The sequence below is a fragment of the Cyphomyrmex costatus genome, unplaced genomic scaffold (assembly GCF_001594065.2).
Source record: "Cyphomyrmex costatus isolate MS0001 unplaced genomic scaffold, Ccosl1.0 scaffold55, whole genome shotgun sequence".
NCBI classification, from domain to species: domain Eukaryota; kingdom Metazoa; phylum Arthropoda; class Insecta; order Hymenoptera; family Formicidae; genus Cyphomyrmex; species Cyphomyrmex costatus.
In genome coordinates, this window is record NW_017279708.1 from 967256 (window position 1) to 980182 (window position 12927).

General features: G+C 30.9%; 1 protein-coding gene across 1 annotated transcript in view; it reads left to right on the top strand.

Moving 5' to 3' along the window:
* LOC108779128 (cyclin-T) overlaps window positions 1-7116 on the top strand; it is an 18740-nt gene extending 11624 nt beyond the window's left edge. The window contains exon 8 of the mRNA XM_018546486.1: window positions 6795-7116. Within this exon, the coding sequence (XP_018401988.1) occupies window positions 6795-6866 (72 nt within the window). The 3' untranslated portion in view covers window positions 6867-7116. The remainder of the gene's footprint in view (window positions 1-6794) is intronic.
* The last annotated feature ends 5811 nt before the right edge of the window (window positions 7117-12927 follow it).

Below are 12927 nucleotides of genomic sequence, written 5' to 3' on the forward strand. Positions count from 1 at the left end.
TAATATATAGTATATATATATTTTATTGTGATTACAAGAAAGTACTATTCGCGCTTACTACAATACTTACGTCGTACAGCCTTGCATTTTTCTAAGTGGCTCTTAGGCACATATACTAATAATTACAAAATTCATATACGAACAGCATTCTGAAAAAAGACGATCGCTAAGAACATCGATGACGATATCTATTGAACACTATGAATTCCGAACAAACCAATATATTTATACATATGTAAAGGATTTATCTGCACTATAGAATTTGCAATTAAATCAAGTTACAAATTTACGTTAAATATACGTATTTTTTTTTAAACTTTAATTTCTAGGATTGTCTCCTTTACCTATATGTATTTTGTATTAATTATTATCTAAACAGACATATTTTTTTTAATGATCAAATTTCCTACTGCGGCGATGCAAAACTTTGCTTCGTTTTGTGGAATTTTTATTCTTTTTCCATTTATTTCTTAATAAAATCATTATATAGTTTATATCTGACGAAGGAAATATTTAAGAAATAATTTACATTTATTGAAAAATATTTTTTTGTTTTCTATCTTTTCTTATCCTGTAGCATTTTTAAGTGAAACAAAGTGCTTTAGAAGCGATTAAATTCGAATAGATTCGTATTTTTATTTAAAAAGCATTACTTATACGAAAAGTTGGGTTCTTGTAAAATGAGTTAGTTTTCACATATAATGTAGCTTATATATAGTGTGATGAAAAAAAGATTATAGACACCAAGTTCAATAATGGATCATTTTTTTAGCTGTAGTGTATCGAAGAGTGCTTTTTGAACACAAGTTTTATATCTTTAATTCTTTAATACACCATAGTCCAAAAACTATTAAACCTTGTGTCTATGATATTTTTTGTTCACCATATTATATGTATAAACCTATTTTACATATAAAAACTAATTTATTTAACTAGGACTTAATTTTTATATAATTAATAGAGGGAGGTGCTTTGTACATATAGATGTATATAATTTCTTTTTCATATATAATAATTCAAAAAATCGTATATAAATAATTCATCAAAATTATTAGAAAATTTATGAAAGATATAAAGAAGGTATATAATACGTCTAGCAACATGAAATCTCTATATGTAAATATATAATATTTTTCTGTCGTGTAAACTCAAATTGAGAAATATACACCATTTTTGTTATTTTTTAAATTACATATATATATATATGTAAATAATAAAAATATATACACTTTTAAATGTGTGTGTGTATATAGAATATATATATACATATATTTTTTTTACATTATTAGATTGAGCGTTGATTGAAATTTAACGCAAGTCCTTAATCGCATTCTTTGAGCCATCTATGTTCATAAAAATTTTAATTTTCAAAAGTTAATTTTTTTCCCTTCGATTTTATAAATTAGTTTAGTAGAAATAGCAGCATGAGTCGTACCATTTATTCTTTATTATCTGACTGCTTCGATCGGTTATTCTTTCCATACGTATTGTAATACCCAATTGTAGAAAATCTTATTTCAATATAGCATCTTGTTCCGATGCTTTGATTCCATTGTAGTGAAACGGCGTTTCACTATTCGAAACAAATTGTTACTATAAGACTATTAATCCGATAATGCAATCTGAATGCTTATAAACATTCTTATGAAAATCTGTGCAAATGTATAAAATTATTAATGTGGAATTTTGTACAATCTTCGATGAGTTGCATACAACGATTTCACGAATCCTAGTTGAAGTTAAATTTAAGTGTGTTTGTGTGGGATCGATCTATGCATAATGATGAAAGATATTGATATTATAATAATACAACATGTCTATGGTATTGTTTCGAAGCATCGTGATTTATTTTCTTTTAATTTCTCTTTTCAACACAAAGTTACTTTTCCACTTGTAGTCAGCATGATCTACGTATTGTAAGAGTTTGCTATAGAAATACACTTGCTCTTGCTTGCTACTATTTTCCTTTTTATATGTAGTGCCTAAAAATAATAACAAATAATTAATAAATATCTTTATACTATAAATAAAAAAAATAATAAGTCACAATGGATTATCCTTGAAATTTAGACAAGGATTTATGTTTAATTACGATAATTTTTTATCGATGGTAAAAAATCTTATGAGTTAAATTATATATATTTTTTTCCGCAAACTTAAATACTTTGGAAATGCTATAATTCATCATGTTTAAAATTTGTATATAATTTTTCAACGTCTTTAAAAAATTTCCTGTAGCCCTTGATGGTTGTTTAAAAAAATTACATTTTTTATGTACTCTAACTTCCAATATTTCCACGATTAATTATCCTTTTTGAAAGAAACCGAGAAAAAATATAGAAATATTAGTCAAGAGAAATAGGAAATTTTTTGAAAATCATAATTTCAAAGTTTTTGTATGCGAGATATTCTTGTAGGCTTCTTTTTTCCTATACAAAATATACTGCTTAATAATTATTTATAATTAATTAACTGTTGGACATATAAGAATCTTAGGGAAAGGATTAAGTTCATAGAAGAGGAAAACCACGTTGTAAAGCTTGAGAAGAAGGACATTGCCATTTGTAATAGATGAAATCCATTAGATGAAGATATAGCGGACAAAGCGATATGATTTTCTATTGGCGTCAGTTATTCCTGAAAGACTATTATCCGCGAAGATAGAAGTCTTTGCTATTAATGAATAGTGAGAAGTACGTGTAATACTAGCCTAGGGAGGTAAGCGATTACACTTACAAATCATTTTGATTATATAAACATGGCCTTATCTAAAATTATTAACAATTTTGATTAAATTTTATATATGTTACTCTCGAACACACTATGCGAATTTTTTTATAGAACAAATATTAACTCAGGAACGTTGCATCGGGTTAAATTAGAATGCGATCGATATATATTACGCTCAGAATATATTTTCTAAGAATGTGTGCTATGTATACGTATATGTGCACATGTATACAACATTGTTTAAGAAATGTATAGTATATAACATGCAGAGAAATGGTATTATATCGGAATCGTGAATGTCACTGTTAATTATTATATTGTCACGATTACCATCGCTGTTTACACACGCAAATGACTGATTTGTGAAATGCAGAGGATCTATGATTAAGAGCATAATTGATAATCTCATCTAATGATATAGAAGATGTTTTCTGTGTATAGTTACATATTTTTTTCTTCCCGTATAAACTCAAATACGCTTTGTTGAATACAATATATTATTGTTGTTGTCTTTGAAATTTATAATAGATATATATGTATTATATGTATACATGTATATATGTATATACATTTACACATATATATATATGTATACATAAAAATTTGTTAAGCCTTGTGAGTTTATAAAGACTCGCATTCACACTTTAATTTAATCCTTGTCCTAAAGTTTTTGTATGCAGTATCTAAATTATTAAAAGAGGAAACTTTGAGGTATAATAGCAAAAAAGAGAGTATAACTTTTTATATAAAAACATTGGAAAAGAAACGTAAAATGGGAAAATAATGAATAATTTTATATTTTTATATAATGGATAAAGAACCATTATCCAAAGTTTATAATTAGTCATTAAAGTAAATTCCCTTTCTTCTCTTTTCTATGCAAACTTGCCTCATTATTACTACTTTTGTCATCTTTTTCCTCGTATGTGAACTATAATACATATATATCCATATATATATATATAATTATGTATATATGTATGTTAAATATTTTTCTAATATTCATGTTATTTTCAACTTCTAATAGCTATCGGAGCTTACACGGGACGAGATTACTTCTAGACATAGGCGGTTTCTTTTCACCGTGTTTACACAGCCAGAAATGTGTCAAATTTAGTAAAGATCATTAGTGTGTTTATATATGGTATATATACATGTATTTAGTATATTAAGTAAAAAATTCCGTTATGGAATGTGATATTTTATAACGCCGTGTTGAGGATTTTTCGAAAGAAATCTCTTGTATGGGATATTATTCTCAGGAAACTTTTCGCGTCTTTTCTCTTATTTATCGTATAAACTGAAGATTAATGTACTTAGTAATTTGATCTCCGCCGATTGTAACACGATTTTTTGTCAATACGACAATATATGTTAACGAATTGATGCACGGTGATAAAAACGCAAAGAAATGAAACTGTGTAGTCAAATTGTGCAATTACATAGTAATTGAAAAGCAGTAATAGAAAGACAAAATAATTGCTAAGGTAATCTCTAGTTTTTATATTCTGTGATCACAAGAAATTTAAGAGAAAAGCAGAAGAGTATATTATGTATGTATGTATGTATAAACATATACATATATGTGAATATACATATATATTATATATGTATGTGTTATATATGTATATGTTTATATAATACTTTATGTCATTCATCTTTCTCGTTAATGAATTTTTGGACTAGTTTATAACTGATTTGTTTCTAGATGAGATTTGAATAATTTTTCTAGTGAATTAATGACATTATCATCTTTTTTTTATTGGAATAATTTGTTTTAGCAAAAATTTTGTTTAAAATTAATTGAAGTATATAATGTATTGGAAAGTAAATAAGTGATAATAGGAAATTTTCTTAAACAATAGAATAACTTGACAGACGATCTGTGATTGATAAATAATATAGAGAAAGAGTGAGAGAGAGAAAGAGATATATATAGATAGGCAGGGAGCGAGCATGCGAGCGAGAGAGAAAAAGAGAGAGAGAGAGAGAGAGAGATAATACACATATACACATATGTATATGTTAAAGATGTACATAAATCTTCAGCGTTTTTCGTAAAAATATTTTTTATAATATTAAAAATTCACATAATTTTTTTTAGTAATTCTTGAGATATTTTCCTTCGTCTTGATCCAGAATAGCGAAATTGTCTATTGTATTTTGTTTTAATAAAGTAATTTAGATTTTGGATTAATGGAATCATCGACAAATCAATGTATATCGAAAATGCTTTGAAGCTGTTGATTGTTAATGAATGATACGTCGATTTAAAGTCATCGAGTAATCATCACGAAGACATCACAGTGCAAACTCATAAGCAGCGGATACGACACAAATTAATTAAAAAATATAAATCTTAGGGTACAAGTACCTCGCCAAAAAAAGAATATATATATATATATATATATATATATGTGTGTGTAACGTGAAAACTGCGTAAATTCTGTACATGATGTATATTCACCACTCATCGCGTACGCTACCTGTCTTGAACAGAATGAAAGAGAGAGAGAGAGACAGAGCGAGAGAGAGAGAGAGAGAGAGAGAGAGAGAGAGAGAAAAAGAAACTCTAAACAGTTGAAAGTTATCGAAGTGTCTCAAAATATTTAAATTTTTAATTTAAATATGTTAATCTTTGATTGCTCGCAAATATTATAAAAGCGAAATATAAACGAAATTTGACAAGAAACTATACGGAATTATACAACAGGGATCGTACGCGTTGCGTGGTCGATAAAAAAAGAAAAAAAAAAGAAATATTAAAGCAACGTAAATAAACGTACTGTGCAAATGAAACGTACCTTAGTGATTATTTTGTCTTCTTAATACCACATATGTTATATGTACATATGCAGTATTGCCGCACACTATCGCTGCATTTATATATATATATATATATATGTACATGTCATGCATATGTATATATATAATATACACAATATACATATATGTATTAACATCACGGCTCAGTATATTATACGATCATATTGCGATATCGTTACATAAATCACGCACGAAACAAGTTCATCAAAAATCAACAAAATAAGTTCAATGGACATTGCTCGTTTTATTCGTTCCTGTTGCTTGGTGAAGGGTACATCACGACTACTGTTGCTACCATTATTAGGAGCAAAATTACCGTTATCACTCGATTATACTATCGCTGTTGTAATAGTACGTTGTTAATGTTTTGAGATATGTGTGTGCGTGCGTGCGTGCCTGCATGAACGCAAGTATGAGCATGCGCTCGCATGATTTACACTTCTTTTGCATTCGAATATACATTTGCATGCATAGAATTTGCAAATAAATGCTTTTGCTAGTTTGCGTACCTTTTTTTGCCGGTTCACATAATCGAGGAAAAACCGGAAACTGAAAACTAATTCATCGTAGAAATCCCAGTAGAAACTTAATTTTTTTTATTTCCACTGTAAATTATCATTAATTTGTTATTTATGTATCATTATGTGTATGCATGCTTTTCACCCGAAAGATCCCACACACTAAACTTAATCTAAGATAATTAATTTTTTTATCATGATCTACCCGCTTTCATTAATCTATCTGAAATCAAATTCTTATAAAAAAGAATGTTAGAAAATCTACAACAATGAAGAAGAAAGAGATACGAATTTATATATACTATATTTAGGTTGTTCCTTTCGATAAACTTCAGCTCACTATTCTTACTATCTTACTCTTTTGTTTATCCAATAGATAAATTACACAGTTTATTTAAAAAGACGAAACAACCTGCCTTTGATCATGAAATTATAACAATTGAGTCATTTATTTCGATAATTTTGCTGAAAACAGAAAAACGGTGTCTCATTTATTAGATCCAGTTTATATTCATATCTCGTTCATTTAATGTTTGGAATCTTATAAACAGTGCATCATTCTCAAAATAATAGACTCAATTATATTAAAGGTATATTAAAAAAGTAGACAGCATATTTATTTGCGCACGACGTGTTACTTCTGCGATACTATCGGATGTTTCGTTCATGTTTGCATTACTTCACGGAGCAAGACGTCACATTTCTATTTGTCGTTTTCAGGAAAGACACGCGTCCAGCCATCACAAAAGCTCCAGCAAACTGCCGCAGTCTCAGCAATCCCATGCGGCATAGTATGGCTATTTGGATGAGATAGTGGAGATGCTCTTAAGGTTTGTTTTTCACTCGAATGGTCCAGAAGAGGATATTTGGAAGCACATATTCCAAATTGCAAAAGTCTGTGGGTTGTTGAATAGGAAGATGATTCTGTGTATGTTCTAATACATATTTTGAAATATCATTCTGAGAGATACATAGCATTCAGATATATTCTGAGATATATTCTAAGAAATACGAGTGAAAGACGTGGGTTGTATGATAAGTCCGAGCGAAGTCTAAAATATGACACTACTAATATGTATCGAGATTATTTTTAGTATTCGGTAACTCATGGAAAATCACACGTCAAATTTTAGTGAGATAGATCTATTATTCTGTGTTTAACGTTTATTTAAATCAATCAAGTGTTATGGTTTGTGAAAAATGGATCACAAAAAATTTCGTATAGTGTAACTGCAAAATTGTTCAATTTTCACTACAAAGTCCTTCCGCATCTCTTCTGTTCTTCAAATTTGGACTTCATTGCGGTTACACACTACATGAAATTTTTTCAGATCCATTTTTCATAAACCACGACACTTGATCGATTTAAATGAACGCAGAAAAATAGATTTGTGTCACTAAAATTTGATGTGTCATCTTCCAAGAGTTGCCGAATACCAAAAATAATCTCGATACATATTGGTGGTGTCACATCTTAGACTTGCATAGGCTTATCGAACGACCTACGTATATATCTTAGGATATGCCTGATTCATCTGTATACGTTAAACGTTTGCCTTAATAAGGATTATTTCTTTACTTACTCAGTTTTCCGTCTCACGCTTTCTTTTTGTAACGATGAACAAAAAATTTCTATAATTATCGCATAATAAGGCATTTTACATTAGTCTTTGATAAAAGTTGCCATCACGGTGAATTGCTTTGGAGTAAAAAATGCAAATAAAAAAAAAGGTAAACATGATTTTCTCAGGTGAATTAGATGTGTAACACGTTTTTGACTGCTGGCAATCTTTTCATTTATTTTTCTTCCATTCAACATACGTAGTATTATTATAATGAGTGATAATTCTTAAACAGAAATAATCCTTACTAAACTCGAGAGACGAATGCAGATGACGTTTCAACGTGTGTCCTAAACAAAAATTAACTATATACGACGAAATGTATTAGCGCACTTATTGCGATTGTAACGATTTAACAACGATGTCAACACGATCTAACGTTCCGTTATTCTTTACATGAGTTCTTGCTTTGTTATAACTAAGTCCTATGTCTCAAAATTACTTTTATTTTAGTTTTTCTCCCTTCATATTCCAAAAATAGTTTGATAATACTTGTTTGGTTTAATAATCAATTCTCTTTGCAATGTGATATTTTTCGTAAATTTTCTTCATACTGATTTTTTCACGCAGAAAATTTAAAATTTAAACAGCCATGACTTCAATAAGTCATACGGCCATGAACTAAAATTCAATTTGTTGAAAGCTTTTGAATTACATATTTGGATATTGTACCCTTTATTTAATTGATAACATCTTACGTTCTGATGAAGAAATTTTCCATGATGAAGATAGCTAAATTAATTGTATCTGCTAAAGTAAAGGGAATACTGAAGAAACATTTCTTCTTTAATAATTAACTCGTATGAATAACGAGGCGTTAAATTGGAGGAAGGCGTTTAATATACTACTGTGCACAATGTTAATATCTTTGCTGTAAATTGTTTTATGAAAAAAAAGAGAAAATAGAAAGGGAGAGAGAAAGAGAGAGAGAGAGAGAGAGAGAGAGAGAGGAAACTCAACGAAAAGAAGCTTTGTAAAAATAGGAAGAAGAGAGAGAAAGAGTTCTTTCTTCGTACCATCTTGTCGCCTTAGTGATATTTTATATTTATCCTGTCGTTCTTCGCTTAAAAGAACGTGAATATTCATCGCCGAATATTCTTCTGGCCTGTAAATTAACTGTCTAAGTTGGTTTGTTAAAAAGAAAGATTTGGCAAAATCGGATTTTAATTTAAGTAGCTACATCCAATGAGAATTTTAAGTAGATTATTATAATAGCCCGAGTGCGCGATGACGATGGTGGATCGTTTAATGTTCGGGATATAGTTAGGTGAAAAATTGCATACTTGTAACATATGCGTGATTATCCTAGTGTGCAAATGATTTTAGTTTTTAAGTAAATTTTTTAAGTAAAGTAGGGCTATTATGTTATTACAATTAAGTCATTTACAAACTTCGAATATGTTATGCATTTAATGCCTTATTTCCGGCTGTGTTTTAATTGATATTTTCTCTTTCGTTTCTTCTTACGCGCATCACGAAAGGATGCGATATGTAGAGAAATGAGATGTCCATTCATATTCCACGATTACACTTTTCTCAAATCCTTCAATTCCGATGATTCGCTCCATCAAAAATCACACTGACCGATGCTTTATCTTGTTACCGATTGTTCCGCGAGATAAATCCACGATTGAATATGTCTCTACAACGAAACGATCGATTCAAATTAAGAAGCAAATAAACGCATATAAACATTCGCTCATGCGCGCGCGCACGCTCGCGTACACACACACACACACACACACACATTCACTCAAATCTACACTTACACGTATACACATGTAGTAAAATACCTGTTCGACGATACCCTATGGTATATTTATATCATTTTATTATTCTGTAAATAGTTCCCTACCTGCATAATATAATAAGTAAACATAATATGCTCTATCGCGTAATTTAGTATAAAGAAGTATGAATATTGATATTATATCAACAAACTGTAAATAAAATTATTTTGTAATGCCAAAAGAAACCAAATGAGAATAACTACTGTGTACACGATCTTATGCATAGTTGAATGCGTACAAAAGACACACATAACGCACCTACATACATAAAACAGACAGACATAAAACACGCGCATCGAATGCCACTGTAAGAGGTATGATTGCGCGCAATCACCCGTGTCCAATTAAACACATGACAACATTTCGTTCGACAATACGCACCAATTAGAATTTTACTTTTCAACGGATGGAATCGAAGTATTCGCTCAGTGATGATTGTTGTCTCAATCATACTTCTTTTTTCTTTTTTTAATAAATAATGATCAACTTAAGTTAAGCCTAAGTTAAGCATCTTATGCTAGAAATTAAGTATGAATTATGAATTTCACGTTTTTGTATCTTGTCCAATGAGAACGGAATAAGAGAAAAATGAGAAAGAGATCAGAGGTGTCGTATCTCTTGCTATACGTAGACAGCAATTAACGGAATTTATACTATGAAAACGCTGAGAGATAGAGAGAAGCGCAGAAACGTTGGATTAGCAAATTACGGTCTTGTTATTATATTAGGAGTTTCATATTCGTTCTATTGTGAAAACGAGATTGATGTACGCGCAATGACACGTCTTATTTTCCTATTACTTTTTTTACAACGTGCGTGTGTCGTATACGCGTGTGTATAACAAATCTAACGACGATCATATAATATACTTACAGAGATCACGTTATATTGTTGTAAAAATGTTTTCTAACATTATTATGTATTTGTACGATTAAACTGCGATTGAATTATCGGGCGCGATAAAATTGAGATGTTGCACATTCTCTCACGATACGGCAGGAATATTTTCTTAATTCTTATTGTAGAAGAATAAGAAAGAGAGAGAAAGGAGTGACTTGTTTATTTTATCACGTCGATGTGCTGTATGATCAAGCCTTGCAGTTCAGAAAGGCAGAAACTGTGAAAGAAGGAAAAATAAAACTAGATTTCGTTTAAAAACGCAGATACAGCAATCAAAAATTAACAATAATACTATTGATCGTTTTTGATTGGCTACTACGTTTTTATTTGCGAGTTTACTTATATAGAGGGACATTAACAGTCTTCTTTCATTAAAGAAACGCTTTTAATTTTTTGCTGCACAATATAAGCGGTTTTTGCTCATTTTTTTCGCTATCATGTAATTAGTGTAATTATATTGCGAGGGACAATGAGAGTCATTGAGTGGAGCTCAGTGAAACTAATATTCTTTTCTACGTATTTATAATCTCGTTGTAAAAACGGCCGTAATTGGATAATTGTTCTAATGAAAGTTTTTCAGATTCTATTCGTTGCAAATAAGCCAACCACTCTTACGTTGAACATTCCAACATTCCTATGAATTTTTCTTTGCTTTAAAATTGAGAAAAAAGACAAATATGGATATATTTTTAATCAATATTAATTAATGTGCATCTAATCGACATCCACATGCTCTGCTCAATGACTCGTGTCCAAAATCGTAAAATAACGTCCGAACGATCGTCGTCAAGAGAAAGGGAGGAAAGCTTCCTCCGTCATTGATTATTATCAGGTGTACTAACTATGCTCCTGGGAGGAATGACCGATTAATAATAAGCGAAAGTCGCAAATCGTGTCCACAATGCTGTACATAATAATTTTAGCTTGTAAGGATTTAGAAAAATAATAGCTGACGTTTACTCAGCGAGAGACGGAGAGAGAGAGAGAGAGAAAGGAAGGAATGTAAATTACCGCTCTCGCGTAATTTTGCGAATATCCCCCGGTCGCGTCTGAAAAAGCTTCTCCCTCACGCTCGAACGATACTGTTCTTTGAAGTCGTTTCCATTATCACAGCGAGTAGTATTTCTTTCGGATTTACGCCACACGTTCGATCGCCGTTTTAACCTTGAAAGAAAAAATAAATTATATGATAAAACATGTCACACTTATGTTAATGAGTGTACTGGGGTATCTCTTGGTGAAAATAAAAGATTATAGAGTTTCGAATATAAGGGAAGAATAACAGAAACGAAACTTTTTAGGTATCTATAAATGAAAACGGATAAGGTGGAACAATTTTGAACGAAATAAGATTTGAATCCAATTTTCAAGGTTCAAATTTTCTTCCACACAGCGAGAAGATTGTCAAACTTTTGAATCTCAAAAATTTGATTTAAATTTTATTTCATTCAGAATTGCACTACGTTTGAAATTGTACCACCTTATTCTAAAAGGAGTTTAGCTTTTAAAACGCTTTTTTTTCTTTACATTCTATTCTAATTTACGCTTCTCGGAAAGCTTCATTTGTGTTCTCTTCCTTTATATTAAACTTGCACTCCGGTCTTTATGTTCGCTAGAATTCTCTCCGTCGAAATATCGTACGATGATAATCGCGTTGAAAAATACAGTCTGTTCGGGCATAAAGAATGAATTGTTTGTAGGGTGAGGGAATGGTTCGCATAATTCGTCTGTGGCGATTAAATAGAGGCCTTCGAGACTCGCCTGCTAACCGACGGACTCGCCGTTGCGCTTCGTATCTTTTTCTTTCCTATCTATTTTTTTCTTTTCCTTTTTTAATTTATTCTACAGAGACACAGGTCTCGTGACTCGAAGCTGTCTGCATATCGGTCGCGGGTTGAAGTTCACGGCGCGATCCGGGGGATCCGGCTAAATCGGGCCGAGTTTGCCTAAGGCGACATTCAAAAAGTTATCCTCAATAAATGAGAGAAGCAAACGATCATTAAAACCGACTGCCAAAGACTTTTTTTACCCTGTCCCTTTGTAAACGTTTATAGTTTCCTTCCATTTTATTATTGATCCAGATATCGAGCAAACGTTTCAGTTTTTGAAACACCCTCGTTTGAACGCGAGAGCAACCATAAGAGCAACGGGGACGGGAGTTCTGCGCGCAACTTCATTCTAGACGATGCGTCATGTCACGTTGCTTTATTATGAATAATAGCGACGCAAACCTGAAATAGGTTTTCGCGCGTTTGTACAGTCGTTTAATTATCCCATATGCTGTTTGTTTCTGTGTAGTTGAAAATGATGAAAATTTAATAAAAAGAGCACATTCTTTATCGCTAAGGCAGATATAGTGGCGTTTTTCTTTATCCCATAGATGCAGGCTATACTTTACTGCTAAGTGACGCCTTATAGGATACTATCCCCGTGACAATCGAAATTTCAGAAAAGTAATACGGCGAAGTCATTTGTTTTTTAACGTGTATCGCATTAAATGAAATTATGACACGTGAATATTTAGCCAGTATAAATGAGAGT